Genomic DNA, 14,355 nt, shown 5'->3' with positions numbered 1-14,355 from the left:
CATGCTGTTTTATTTATTATAGCCTTGTAGTATAGCTTGAAGTCTGGTAAATTGATGCCTCCCAATTTGTTCATTTGGTTAAGATTGTTTTTGCTATACGGGGTCTTCTCTGGTTCCATATGAACCATAAAATTATTTTTTCTAGATCTGTGAAAAATAATGTCTGTATTTTAATAGGAATTGTGTTGAATCTGTACATCACTTTGGGTAGTATAGACATTTTAACAATGCCAACCCATGAGCATAGTATGGTTTTCTACCTCTTTATGTTAGCTGCTATTTCCTTTCTTACTGTTTTGTAGTTCTCCCTGTAGAGATCTTTCACCTTTAGTTAAGTATATTCCTAGGTATTTTATTTTCTTTGTTGCTATTGTGAAGGCTATTAAGTCTTTAATTTGATTTTCAATTTGACTGTTGTTGGTGTATAGGAATGCTACTGACTTTTGTACATTAATTTTGTAACCTGAGCCTTTGCTAAATTTGTTTATCAGTTCCAGTAGTCTCATGGAAGAATCTTTGGGGTTTTCTAGATATAACATCATATCGTCAGCAAAGAGTGATAGTTTGACCTCTTCTGTCCCCATTTGGATGCCCTTGATTTACTTCTCTTGTCTGATTGCTCTGGCTAGGACTTCTAGCACTATGTTGAATAGAAGTGGTGATAGAGGGCAACCTTGTCTGGTCCCAGTCCTAAATGGGAATGCTGTCCCCAGGGGCTACATGTGCACACATTTGAGTTGTACTTTCACATGTGCATTAATCAATTTGGCTGACAGAACTTGTAGTTTAAAATGTTATATAGTATTTAAGAAGAATGCTGAAGTTTGTGTTTTTATTTTTCTAAATCAGTTGTTGCTTAAAACCTCCATCCAAGTACATATTGCATGATATAATATTAGGAGGACTGCACTGTGGCTTACGCTAATGAGCATTGGCAGAAACAAATACTATGTTGGGGTGAAAATGAAGGAAAATTAGCAATGGACTGAGAACCACTGTGAGTGCTGTGAGCAAGTGGGAAACCGACCCTCTGCAGATTTGGTTAGGACTAGATGCAGCTTTTCTAGAAAAACAGACTAGGAAAACATCTTTTTTTCAAACTGTGTATATTTAGAGCCAAAAAAATGCATTTTCTTCCAATATTACTTATTTTTCTGTATCTTGTTTTTCAACCTAATTTTCATTTCCCAGAATGGAAAAACAACATTTAACTCTGGGAGAGTTAAGTGTTATTTTGAAATATATTAAGGTCACTGAAAGTTAAAAAGAATGAAATATGTTTTACAATTTACATTTTGCTATGGGTTCTATGGTATCTGTAAGTGCACTGGCTACGACACACAGCTATCACCTTTCAAATGTCTCAGTGCATTTATTAGAGCAAAGACAGAAAACAAAGCCAAAACCTTCATCCTTTTTCATCCTTTTCTTATTTTCTTTCTACCTTGCTTCATTCCAATGCATATTTGAAGTGGAAATCATCTGAATTTTCCACAGTGCATTATGTTTACAGATATGTATACATCTTCCCTCAGACAAGATCCTCGGGGTAATTGTAGTGACCTGTTACTTGCATTTTGCAAATGAAGATGTGGACATTCCAGGAGGACAAATGATTCACGTCACAGACTGGAATTATGGCAGGTCTTGAACTCTCATTTAGATCTTCCGACTTAAAAACCATTCCCCCCACCCAAAAAAATGCAGTGTTGCCTCTCTTAGTATGTGGGTAGGTCACTTATGGACAGAAAGATCCCAGAAACTCACAGTTTCTCAGGGAAGCATCATTTTCTACTGAAAGTTTCTCCCAGGCTGGTCCTTGTGTGGTTTGCAAAGTGAGCCCAAGGCACTACCTGTGCAGAGGAAGCCCTGGGCAGTAGCTGTGTAGGAGATGAAAGAGCCAGAGGATTCAGACTGCCCTCCATCTACTCCATGGCTGCACCGAGGCTACAAGATCCTGATGGGAAGCTCCCATGGCCCCGTAGTTCTCCTAAGGAGTCCAGCTTGGAAGCCAGGAGTCACAGAGGACAAGCTCCCATGGGACCTACAAGCTGCCTGTGGACCCAAGGATGTAAGGAAGGTTCAGCGATGGGAAAGTCTGAGCCCTAGTAAAAACATTGATGCTATTCCATACTTAACTGAATCTGCAAGATATGAGTGTGGAGCTGAAAAGGGCATGATAATATTAAGACTTGCTAAACTAGTGCAGCTTGTGATTTTAAAACTTCTACCACATTTTCTTCATTCATCTGTCAGTGGACATTTAGGTTATTTCCACATCTTGGCTCTTGTGAGTAATGCCACAGTGAACATGGGAGTGCTAATATCTCTTTGAGATCCTCATTTCAATTTGGGGGGTATATGCCCAGAAGTGAGATTTATGGATCATATGGTAATTCTGTTTTTAATCTCTTGAGGAACCACCATTCTATTTTCCACCATGGCTGTAGCACTTCACATTCCCACCAACAGTGTACAAGGCTTCCCTATTCCCCACATCCCCACCAACACTTGTTATCTTTTCAGGTGTAAAATTTCAGTTATACAAGATGAACAAGTTGTAGAAATCTGCTGTACAACACTGTGCTTATAGTTAACAATACAGTATTTTTACCATAAATACAGAATACAGTAGTCTACCATAAAACATGCATGAGGTTTTTTCAATGAATAGAATACTCAAAATTGGCACAGGAAATGCTTCTTAGCAACAAGGGACCAATAGGAGGCTTATAACCTTTAGTACGTCAGCTACATTTGACTTGAGTTTTTAAGAGTTGAATAATAATCAATGTTTTTGTCACTATTTTCATTTGGAGTCACAATACAAACAGCTATAAAATTTTCAAGAAAAATAAGGTCATGATGAAGTATAGAGAAGAAAGATGACATATGCCCACAAATCTGACTCCTAACAGGATCGACTTGTAAAGTACAAAACAGCTTCCATGTTAGAAGTGTAATTATAAATTGGTAAAATGTGCTTTTTATCATACTACAGTACATTTTTATTGCTTTAACTTTCTCAAGACTTTTTATTGTTCAAGATTTTTTTTCTGGAATGCACTTGAAGGAAAGAGCTATACATTGTAAAGCATAACACTATCTAGAAATACTCATTTCATGAACCACTTCCTCTGGCACAGGCTTTGGCTTTGCAATTATTCTTTTTCTTTTCTTTTTCTTTTTTATTCAATCCACAGAACCAGCCAATGGCAAAATAGTAAAGTGGGACAAATTAGTCTTATAGTGTCTTGTGTTATTTACCTACTCATTGATCTGCATTTTTTCCCAAATCAATCTGAGTCACTTGTCTTCAAGAGCAGTATAAACTCTCCAAGGCCTATCTTGTGCATGCTTGTTTCCTAATACGGTGCCTGACAGTGTTCTGGTTTAATAAATATCTTGAACAAATTAGTGAACAAGGCACTAACTGATAGAAATCCCCACAAAAGGGCATTTAAATTTTAATAAGGGACTCCATGAATTTTAAAAGGCTTCAGACCCAAAACAATGAGTATTTTGATGATGACACCTCAGATAGGAGAAATGCAGGTAATATTTTGAGAGAAAGTGACTACAGTAGTCCCAAGGTCTCCAGTAAATGCTTGAAACCATGGATATACTGAACCCTATATATACTATATTTTTTCTATACATATATACCTATGATAAAGTTTGATTTATAAATTGGGCACAGTAAGAGATTAATAACAATAACTAATAATAAAATAGAACAATTGTGACAGTATGCCAGCATCACTACTCTTGTGCCATTATTAAGTAAATAAGGGTTACCTGAAAACGAACACTCTGATACTGCAATAGCCAATCTTATAATCTGGAGGGTTACTAACAGGCAGGTAGCATATAGGGTGTAGATATGCTGCAGGAAGGGATGATTCATGTTACAGGTAGGACAGAGCAGAGTGCTGTGAGATTTCATCACATTTCTCAGAATGGCATATGATTTAAAACTTATAAATTGTTTACTTCTGAAATTTTCCATCTAATATTTTTGGTCCATAATTGACCACTGGTAACTAAAACCATGGATAGCAAAACCATGGATAAGGATGAACCACTGTATTTCTGGCATATTTCAAATTACACTTTAAAATTTGAGTTAGAGTAGGGAAAAATTGAAACCATTCCCATTGAGAGCTGGAGCCAGACAAGATTGCCCTGTGTCACCACTTCTATTCAACATAGTGCTAAAAGTCCTAGCCAGAGCAATCATACAAGAGAGGCAAATCAAGGGCATCCAAATGGGGACAGAAGAGGTCAAACTATCACTCTTTGCTGATGATATGATCTTATATCTAGAAAATCCCAAAAATTCTTCCATGAGACTGCTGGAACTGATAAACAAATTCAGCAAAGGCTCAGGTTACAAAAATCAATGTACAAAAATCAGTAGCATTCCTATACACCAACAACAGTCAAATTGAGAATCAAATCAAAGACTCAATACCTTTCACAATAGCAACAAAGAAAATAAAATACCTAGGAATATATTTAACTAAGGAGATGAAAGACCTCTACAGGGAGAACTATGAAACACTGAGGAAGAAAATAGCAGAGGACATTAATAGATGGAAAACCATAGCATGCTCATGGATCGGCAGAGTCAACATTGTTAAAATGTCTATACTACCCAAAGTGATGTACAGATTCAATGCAATCCCTATTAAAATACCAACATCATTTTTCACAGATCTAGAAAAAATAATTCCACACTTCTTATAGAACCAGAGAAGACTCCATTTAGAAAAAGCAACCTTAAGCAAAAAGAACAAAATGGGAGGCATCAATTTATCAGACTTCAAGCTATCCTACAAGGCTATAGTAACTTAAACAACATGGTACTGGCACAAGAACAGAGACATAGACCAGTGGAACAGAACAGAGAACCCAGAAATAAAACCATCCTCATGTTGCCATCTGATCTTTGACAAAGCAGACAAAGACATACACTGGGGAAAAGAATCCCTATTCATTAAATGGTGCTGGGAAAATTGGATAGCTACATGTATAAGACTGAACCAGAATCCACACCTCTCACTCTCACAAAAATCAACTCACAATGGATAACAGACTTAAAACTAAGGCATGAAACCATGAGAAGTCTAGAAGAAAATGTTGGAAAAACTCTTATAGACATTGGCCTAGGCAAAGAATTTATGAAGAAGACCCCAAAGGCAATCACAGCAACAACAAACATAAATAAATGGGACCTGATCAAATTAAAAGGCTTCTGCACAGCCAAGGAAACTATCACAAGAGCAAATAAACAGCCTATAGAATGGAAGAAAATATTCACATGTTACACATCCAATAAAGAGCTGATAACTAGAATCTATATAGAACTCAGGAAAATCAGCAAGAAAAAAATCAAACAACCCCATTAAAAAGTAGGCAAAGGACATGATCAGAAACTTTTCAAAAGAAGATAGACTAATGGCCAAGAAACATATGAAAAAATGCTCAACCTCTCTAATTATCAGGGAAATGCAAATCAAAACCACAATGAGATATCACTTAACTCCAGTGAGAACAACTTTTATCAAAAAGTCCCAAAACAATAAATGTTGGCATGGATGTGGAGGAAGATGAACACTCATACACTGCTGGTGGTACTGCAAACTAATACAACCTCTATGGAAAGTAATAGGGAAATATCTCAAAGAACTAGAAGTAAACCTACCATTTGATCCAGCAATCCCACCATTGGGTATTTACCCAAGGGAAAAAAATACATTCTGTAAAAAAGACATCTGCACTAGGATGTTTATAGCAGCACAATTCACAATTGCAAAGATGTGGAAATAACCAAGTGCCCATCAATACATGAATGGATTAATAAAATGTGGTATATGTATACCATGGAGTTCTACTCAGCCACAAGGAACAATGGTGAATTAACACCTCTTATGTTATCTTGGATGGAGCTGGAGCCCATTCTTTTAAGTGAAGTATCCCAAGAATGGAAAAACAAGCACCACATGTACTCACCATCAAATTGGTATTAATCAATCAACACTTATGGGCACATACGGAAGTAACATTCATTGGTGATCGGGCAGGTGGAGGGGGAAAAGGGGATGGGTAAGTTCACACCTAATGGGTGCGGTGTGCACCATTTGGGGGATGGGTACACATGTAGCTGTGACTCGGGCAGTGCAAAGGCAATTTATGTGACCAAATCATTTGTACCCCTGTAATATTCTGAAATAATAATAATAATAAATTGTCAGAGTTAGAAAATTGATTGTGTTTATTCTTACAGACCTGCAGAGCCAATTGTAATATACTCTAGGCTAAAATAATTGCTTCAGCTCTATCATTTTTAAAAAACATTTCTTATGTCTGAGATAAATCTTTACTTTTTATCTTTTATAAAGAATGCAATGAAAATACAGTTGAACTTCTGAAATTTGTATTACTAAGCTTTGCAAGAAAATATAGGAAACTGGCTCTAGCATTCTAAAGTAAGGAATTTTCTTCTAAAGCCTCAAAACTAAAATCTGTAAAATAATCTAGAAGAGAAGTAATAAAAATTAATTTTTCTATATCAACTTGGGAATCAATCTTGCATGTTAAACAGACTTAGGTGAGAGTGATTACAGTAGTCATGACAATGAAATGGGAACCCTCTGTAAGCAAAGGGCTTAAGGAAGTACATGGGAAGTGTTCAATAAACATAAACTATGATGACGACGATGATAATGATGACAATGATTTGAATTTAGGAATATAATCCCCTCTCCTTTGGGCTGTTGTAAAGCCAGCAAAAATTCAATTAATGAAATAAAGTCATTAAATTTCAGGAACTGTTTTTATTTAAGCCTCCATTATACCAACCTGACAGTTTTCTGTGGCCTAGAGGAAAAATACATTGTGCATTACCATCAGTCATTGACTTGAACAGATGTTTAAAATACACCTCCATGTGCAGGTGAAAAGAAGTTATTAAGCAGTGAGCGACCTTGTTTAGAAATACAGTGTTCCCTGAATGCCTGTTGGGGAATTGGTTCCAGGACCCCCTGAAGATACCAAAATTCACGGATGTGCAAGCATCTTATATAAAATGGTGTAGTATTTATATATAATCTATGCACAGCCTCCTGTATACTTGTTATGTCTAGATTAAGTAATAATCTTATAATACCTAACACAATGTAAACGCTATGTAAATAATTATTATACCATGTTCTTTAGGAAATAATGATAAGAAATACATCTGTACATGTTCGGTATAGATGCAACCATCCAAATTTTTCCAGTATTTTAAATCCACAAATGCAGAACCCACAGATTCAGAGGGTTGACTGTGCTATCCCTAGGAATCTGTCTGAAACACAAATACGAGTAACTCCACAGTGTATTTATCAGGAAGCTCATTGCTGCATTGCTTGTAAGAGTCAAAATTGGCAGCTCTAGAGGTTTATCCGTGTGATATGGGAAAATCATGTTAAGTCTCTCCATGCAAAACAATGCAGCTCTTGAAAAGAATGAGTGAGACCCAAATACATGAAATGGAGAGATTTCCAAGACATTTGTCTTTTAAGTGAAAAAGAAGTTGAAGAACAACGAACAAAACATGATCCCATCGATGTTAAAACACACTCAGACAACAACATACAAAAATAAAATATGTGTGAACATAAAGAACTCAAAACAATTCACTGATCTGGTTATTCCTAGGGGAGAGAGAGGACAGATTGGCAAAGGTGACTTACTCATTTTATTCATATATTTAGATATTATTTGACTTTTTAGAAAGACACATTCATGTCCATAAATATAAATAATAATGATAATAAACACTTTGTGTAAACTGTGTGCAAGGCACTGTTCCTCACAGCAGCCTTCTGAAATGAATACTATTTTCATAATTTTATAGATGAAGAAACTGAGGCACCAGTAAGTGAAGGATTTTGCCCAAGGTCTCATTTCAGTAAGTGGCTCCCAAGTCTTCATTATTAACCACTGTGCTATATGATCCTTCAAATCATAGAAGCTGGGCTCAGTGAAAAATGAAAATGTGAGGCCCTGTATTCAGGAATTATTAATAATTTCAAGATGGCAAAGCAGAGAACTAAACCAAGCATCAATGGGGCCCTTCTGAGCATAGGGCCCTGTGGTACTGCCCAGGTTGCACACTTATGAAGCTGACCCTGCACATAATAAGTAATAAAAATATATCAAACAAGGGAGTGGAATAAAACAAATGTCTTAAAGAAAATTAAATGACTGTATCAGATTATTTCTAAGAATCTCTTGAGTGGTTTTATCTCAAAATAGTTAGGAACATGCTCTTTTTTTATTATTTTGAAATATTACAGGAGTAAAAATGTTTTTTGTTACATGCATGGCCTTTGCTAGGCTTGAGTCAGGGTTATAAGGCTGCCTGTCACCTGAGGAACATGCTCCTTGAGGTCAGGTGGATCTAGGTGAGGGTCCAGCTCTGTCGTCAACTGGCTATTAGACTCTGAGCAGCCTGTACTGAAAGGTGACATTTGATCTGAACACCGGATTATAGGGAGGATAAATTGTGAGGAATCTTTCTGGGCTTGTTTACTAATCCATAAAATATTAAAGAATAGGAACTGCCTTTCGAGATTACTGTGGTGAGAGGAGACGGCCAGGAGGAGACTCGGGAGGAAAGGTCATAAGTACCCTTTGATTCTAAAGTCCCAGAATTCCGATTTCTACATATCTATTTAAAGACTCAAAATGTACCCCACGGTTATGGCCATCGAAGAATTCTGAGGTTTAGGAGAGGAATGTTTAGAAATGAGTTAAGTTCTGAATAACCCACACAACATCTGAAATTCCAGTTAGATATTCATTGGTTTAATAAACAAGCACCTCTGGGAGACGAAGGTGGAAAATGTTGGTTACAATTTTATGAGCCTTAGTTTAATTAAGTCTTTCCTGATAATCCACAGGTACTAGGCACCAGGGATTCAGAGCATGATGTGAGAAAACACACTGGTGAGAGATGGATCAAAGATAGCTACCGAAATAAATAACACTTGAACACGATAAGTATTGTTACAACGGCAGCTGTGAAGGAGTAACGGTGTGGAGTGCATGGCTGGGGGCCTGAGGGGACAGTGGCCTTAGCCAGGGCGAGTGAGAGCTGCAAACTGGAGAAAGTGATGTGGAGTCTGAAGACCGGATGGTGGGAGGAGCTGGCCAGAGACCGTCTGGGACAGAAGTGTGGTGGGCAGGTGGGAGGAAGAGGAAGCCAGGAAGCAGGGGCCAGCTTGAAGATTTTAAGGGAGAGAAAAAAGTTCCTCATGAGTGGAGACCAGCGACCCAGAGGGAAGGCAGTGTGAGCTGCGACCAGAGTGCGAGTGCTCAGACTGCTGGGGGCCCTGTAAACCACGGCTGATGGAGGCCGAGAACTGAGGAGAGCGTCAGCCTTGTCAGAGTGATGTTGGTGATCACTGCATCAGCATCGGGGGCGTTATGCGGAGGACGGTCACATTGTAAAAGGTTTCAGGTTGTCGGTGTGGAGCAAGCAGAAGCGGTAGCTTTATGTTTCTCTTTCCTGGAGGCAGGTGCTGAAGGCATTCCTGAGGAGGGCCAAGGAGGCTTGGAAGTTCCACATGGCTTCTTGGGAGATGGGAAGTGGGCGGAGTTGTTCTGGTTATCGTGGATAGATAGATGGGGAGATGGGAGAGAGAGAGATGATCGATGGAAGAATAAAAATATATAACTGCTACTTACGGTTACATTTCTAACAGAAGTAGTAAGATCACTAGAAACAATGAACCTGCGACATTTACGGACCTGCGGCAGAAAGCCTGCATTTAGTATCACATAATCGAGACAGACACTGTAGCCGTTCTTAGGCATTTCATTAAAAACATTATCTCCACCAGGTATCATTGTATACTATTATTTCCCCATGTGTCTATAAATATTTTTGAAAAAACTACCCCCGAATTAGTCAGCATCATTTTCAAAGTAAGTTGAAAAACCTCTCTGCTGGACATGCTTCTTGGAAAAACAGATGGAGCATGTTAGTTCACAATGCTGTGGCCGTGGCTGGCTCCAGGCAGCCCGTGGGTATTTGTGGTGCTGCTCCAACGTCAGCACCTAATCCTGCCTGGCAATTCAGACCAAAATTATCCACAAGTTGTGGGGATCACTAATGGCTAGTGAAGATCTAATATTTGAAAATAATGTCAGAAGACAAAATTTTCTAGAACAATTTGGAATTCTTGGTGTAGATATGGGAATTTAAGTGGATTTTTCCTGATTTTAAAAAGAATTATATCACAGTTTATAAAAAATATATATTTACAGCACAATTAGCCTCATGAAAGTCATGCTTGCAGTGAAAATATAGAGTCGTGGTAGACATGTAACACATACTTAGCCTGGGTTTTATCAGTTAGAAACAGTTCTTACTACCCATCAATTTATATAGGCTAAATTAGCATCTCACCTAATATTTATTGGCTTCTAGTTTATCATTTATAGATGAAAGAGATTTTATCTTAAAATTGTCTTTACTAAATCTAATCGGGAAAAGCTAGTTTTCAAGAGTATTAACAAATATATATGACCATTATTAATGGGAAAATTGGTTCTTTTCCAAAGTCTAATTTTAGAAAATTTGTACTGGGAGACGGATTTTTATTTTGGTTTTTATAGCCACAGTTTTTATTTTTTGTCTTTCATGATTTTTTTCCCTCAAAAAAATCATTCAAATGGAGTGTTCTATGAGAAAGCAGAATTGTGCTTCTGTAAAATTAATATGTTGAAGTTTTAACCCTCAAGGTAAAGGCATCTAGATATAGGACCTTTAGGGAGTATAGTTAAGGTTAATTGAGGTTGTAAGGGTGGGGTCTCAATCCCGTAGGACTGTGGTCTTATAGGAAGAGGAAGAGAAAGGAGAGAGAGAAGAAAGAGAGAAAGCGAGAGAGAGAGGCAGAGACAGAGAGAGATATCTCTGTCATGTAAGTTCACAGTGAGAAAGTGGCCGTCTGCAAGCCAGAGTGTTAGTCATCTAGATATTTCCAATGTTTTTAGAGCTCTTTTGTACCATGTTAATGACTACAAGTCAACCCATAACTTCAAAATAAATATTTGCAGAAAGTAGACTGTTTTTGAAATTAATTTACATATGTAATAGTAAATTATTCTCTGAACAAAATTTGCTATTTAACCTATATAAACCATTCATCTGAATGTTTCTCATTGTCCACTATTAGCCCCCAATGTGAGATCATTTATTTCTAACAGTAAAATTTCATGTACTTCGGCCTTTATCATGGGGAGATAAATTCTCTGTGTGAACTTTAAGTAAAGGTGGAACAGAATGCACTCACTCACATTTAGAAGGAGCCGATGTAGGCAATGAGTTTCAGCCTCAGTCCTGTGAGTTCAACAGGTCTAAGGCTGTTATTTCAATATATGTTGAAATAACAACATGTATTTTCCATGAGTGCTATAAAACAATTGATTTTATTTAAAGCTATAGTGTTAAATGGTAGAAAGTTGGCTGTGAAGGCTATGAAATCCTTTGGAAAACTGCATCCACTGACTAAGAGACCTGTAACCAGAGAAAAAGGGTCAGCAGGCAGGGGCTCCTGTGGGATATTAACAATGGCAGAGCAGTTGGACAGGGCGCATTACCCCAGCGGACCGCCCGTCCAGCACACTGTCCCCAGCCTGCTCTCGCACAGCGTCAGGTTCACCCGCAGCTTTAGGACACCGTGGATTCCACTGCCTTACCTAAAACAGGAAAGAAAAAGTTTTCTTCAAACGGTATCTGAGTTCACTGATGATATAACTCCAGTCCTGTTTTCTGAAAATAATCTTCATCGAGCCAGACTTGGAGTGGAAAGAGAATCCACATGGAAATGAAGGGAAATAAAGGAGCAAATGTATTAGTCCATGTTTTGGATCAGGCGCTGTCTGAAATGTTTTACGTTTATCACATTTAATTTTCGTGAAAGCATATGGGAAAATGGAGGCTTCGCAAAGTGAGGAAACGTCATCAAGCTTATTCATAGCAGCTTAGGCTGAACAAAGACAGAATGAATTCCTCTGAGAGTTTCTCAGGCAGGTTAATTACATGTTTTATTCCAAACATAGAGCAGCCACGCCTTCTGGGTTCTGTGGAAGAGTCATAATTTTAAATATTCAGCACTGTCGTGTTCTGTATTTTCATCTTATTGTCAAACCCTCTGTCTCGAATTTAGAGCAGTAAATTTGGACACAGTTCCTGGCCCAAACTTCTTTTGGCATCTCTGAATAAAAAGTGCAGTTATACAGCAGATATTACCACCAGTGGCAGATCCGGAATGCATATGGCTTGAAGCTTAGTCAAGACCAAATGGCTTTAATTCAGAACTGCCGCTGGTCCCACTGTCCATGGACACTCCAGTAGAGAAAAAACACGAAGTGCAGGGGAGAGGAGATGATGTTAAACAAAAATCTCCCAGTTTAGATAGGTGAAAGGGAAGAAGATGGATGCAGCTTATAGGGGTTACTTGAAAGTTGTATTAAAACACCTGAGAAAGCTTTTAAAAAATATCATGAAAAGGTTATATTGGTGATTCTGGACTGAAAAGGGAAAAATGAGAGAAACATCAGAAGACTGAAGCATAGAGATAATCAGGGTTATTATCCTAGGGACTCAAACCTAGAGATAACTACTTCTTTTTGCTAGAGATGTCTAGAAAAAGAAGTACTTTAGCCAAACAGAAAATTAAACATAGGCTGAATTACGAGTATCTCCTGAGGGATTCCAAGGCCTTGAAAAAGGCTGAGAACCTTGTGTGGTCCTTTGCAGATCTCTCTCTCTCTCTCTCTCACACACACACACACACACACACACACACACACGTGCGCCCTTCTTGGGGCAGGAGAAACACGCACATGTGTGGGAGAGCCGGGCCAGCTCTCTCTGTGGGGTCACCCTGGACTGGCGAGGCTCCCTGAAGCCTGAGGGCACCCACACAGGGTGGGATAAGGCAGACCAAATGGAAGGAACCTGGCTCAGGGCATCTAATCACATGCTCCCGCCCTTCACCCTTAGGCTGGGAAGAGCCAGTCCCCCAAGCCTCAATTACAGAGCATGATGCCAGATGAGGGGGCAGGCAGAGCCAGGAGCACATACAGGCCTGGACCAAAGCGGGCTGGCCCATACAAAGCTGAGCACACTACAGCCTGTGTCCCAGGGGCCGTGGGGAGGCCACAGCAGCAACACGAACACCAGCAGGAAACGGGCAGGAGAGTAACCAGCAAGGCTGAGGACAAGCCGGCTGTTCCAGAAGAAAATATGGACTAAGAAAAGATGATCACAATAAACCCTCAAGAGCGGTTACATTAGGGGTCGAATGAAAGGGTGTATTATTTTAATTTTCTAACGAAGCATGTTTAATATATGTAATAATATTTTATTTGTTGACTTACTAATATGTTTATTTTATTAATATATGTCAGCAAGGGTTATCTGACTAGTGAGCTTACGAACCATATTTTGCTTTTTCCTTGTTATTTTCTATATAAAAACAAACAATAAAAGGAAATACACAGAATGTCTTTAAAATGTAGATTTATAATCTTGCACTGATGGAAACAAATAAAAAAAAGCAAAACATTTATCCCCGTATATTAATAATAAAATATGAAACTAACATATTCAAAATAAAAACTTTTTAAATTACTCAGGTACATTTTATTCCTATTCTTTCGGGAGTCAACCGAACATCTTTCAGGGCGTTGACCTCCTGGGGGCAACTGTCAGGCACCTGAATTCTCCGCTTTTTGGACTCCCGGTGAAACCACGGCCACTACACAAGGCAAAGGAGGGACATAAACAAAACGCCTCCTGCTTGTTTCAATTTACTTTTCATACATACATGTATTTTTCTTTCATTTCCAATTTGATATTGAGCTTTTTGTGCACAGTAAGCATTCATTTTGAACTTACCGTTAATTACATGACTATCGTCATTTTGGTTTAGACGTATCAGACACTCATTTAAATGCCAAGAAGAACATTTTGATTTTTTTACTAAAACTTCCAAAATGGCTTGAAAACACAATTCTGTGGGGTTTAGCCATTTGATTTTAACAGATTTCAAATATATCTGGCTAGATTCTGTTTAATGTTTTCTTTAAATGCAAAATTAGTATTTCTTATAAATGCCAAGTGTTATTTTCTATAAACAATGGCAGACTCCTGGGATAATAAACATATTTCTGTTATAAACACAATGTAAGACATATTTTAAAATTCTAATCTGAGAAGAAAATTTTGAATGAGATAGTTTTTATTTCACTTACTATATTGTTTCTCAACATCAAAATGGACAGTTATAC

General features: G+C 38.0%; 1 protein-coding gene across 1 annotated transcript in view; it reads left to right on the top strand.

Moving 5' to 3' along the window:
- The first annotated feature begins 1,891 nt into the window (after positions 1–1,891).
- Positions 1,892–14,355, top strand: part of LOC105816400 (contactin-associated protein-like 3) — a 156,860-nt gene continuing 144,396 nt past the window's right edge. The window contains exon 1 of the mRNA XM_012651809.1: positions 1,892–2,174. Coding sequence (XP_012507263.1) covers positions 1,892–2,174 — 283 coding nt within the window. The remainder of the gene's footprint in view (positions 2,175–14,355) is intronic.

This window comes from Propithecus coquereli, unplaced genomic scaffold (genome assembly GCF_000956105.1).
Source record: "Propithecus coquereli isolate 6110/MARCELLA unplaced genomic scaffold, Pcoq_1.0 Scaffold370, whole genome shotgun sequence".
NCBI classification, from domain to species: domain Eukaryota; kingdom Metazoa; phylum Chordata; class Mammalia; order Primates; family Indriidae; genus Propithecus; species Propithecus coquereli.
This window is presented reverse-complemented; position numbering and strand designations above follow the sequence as displayed.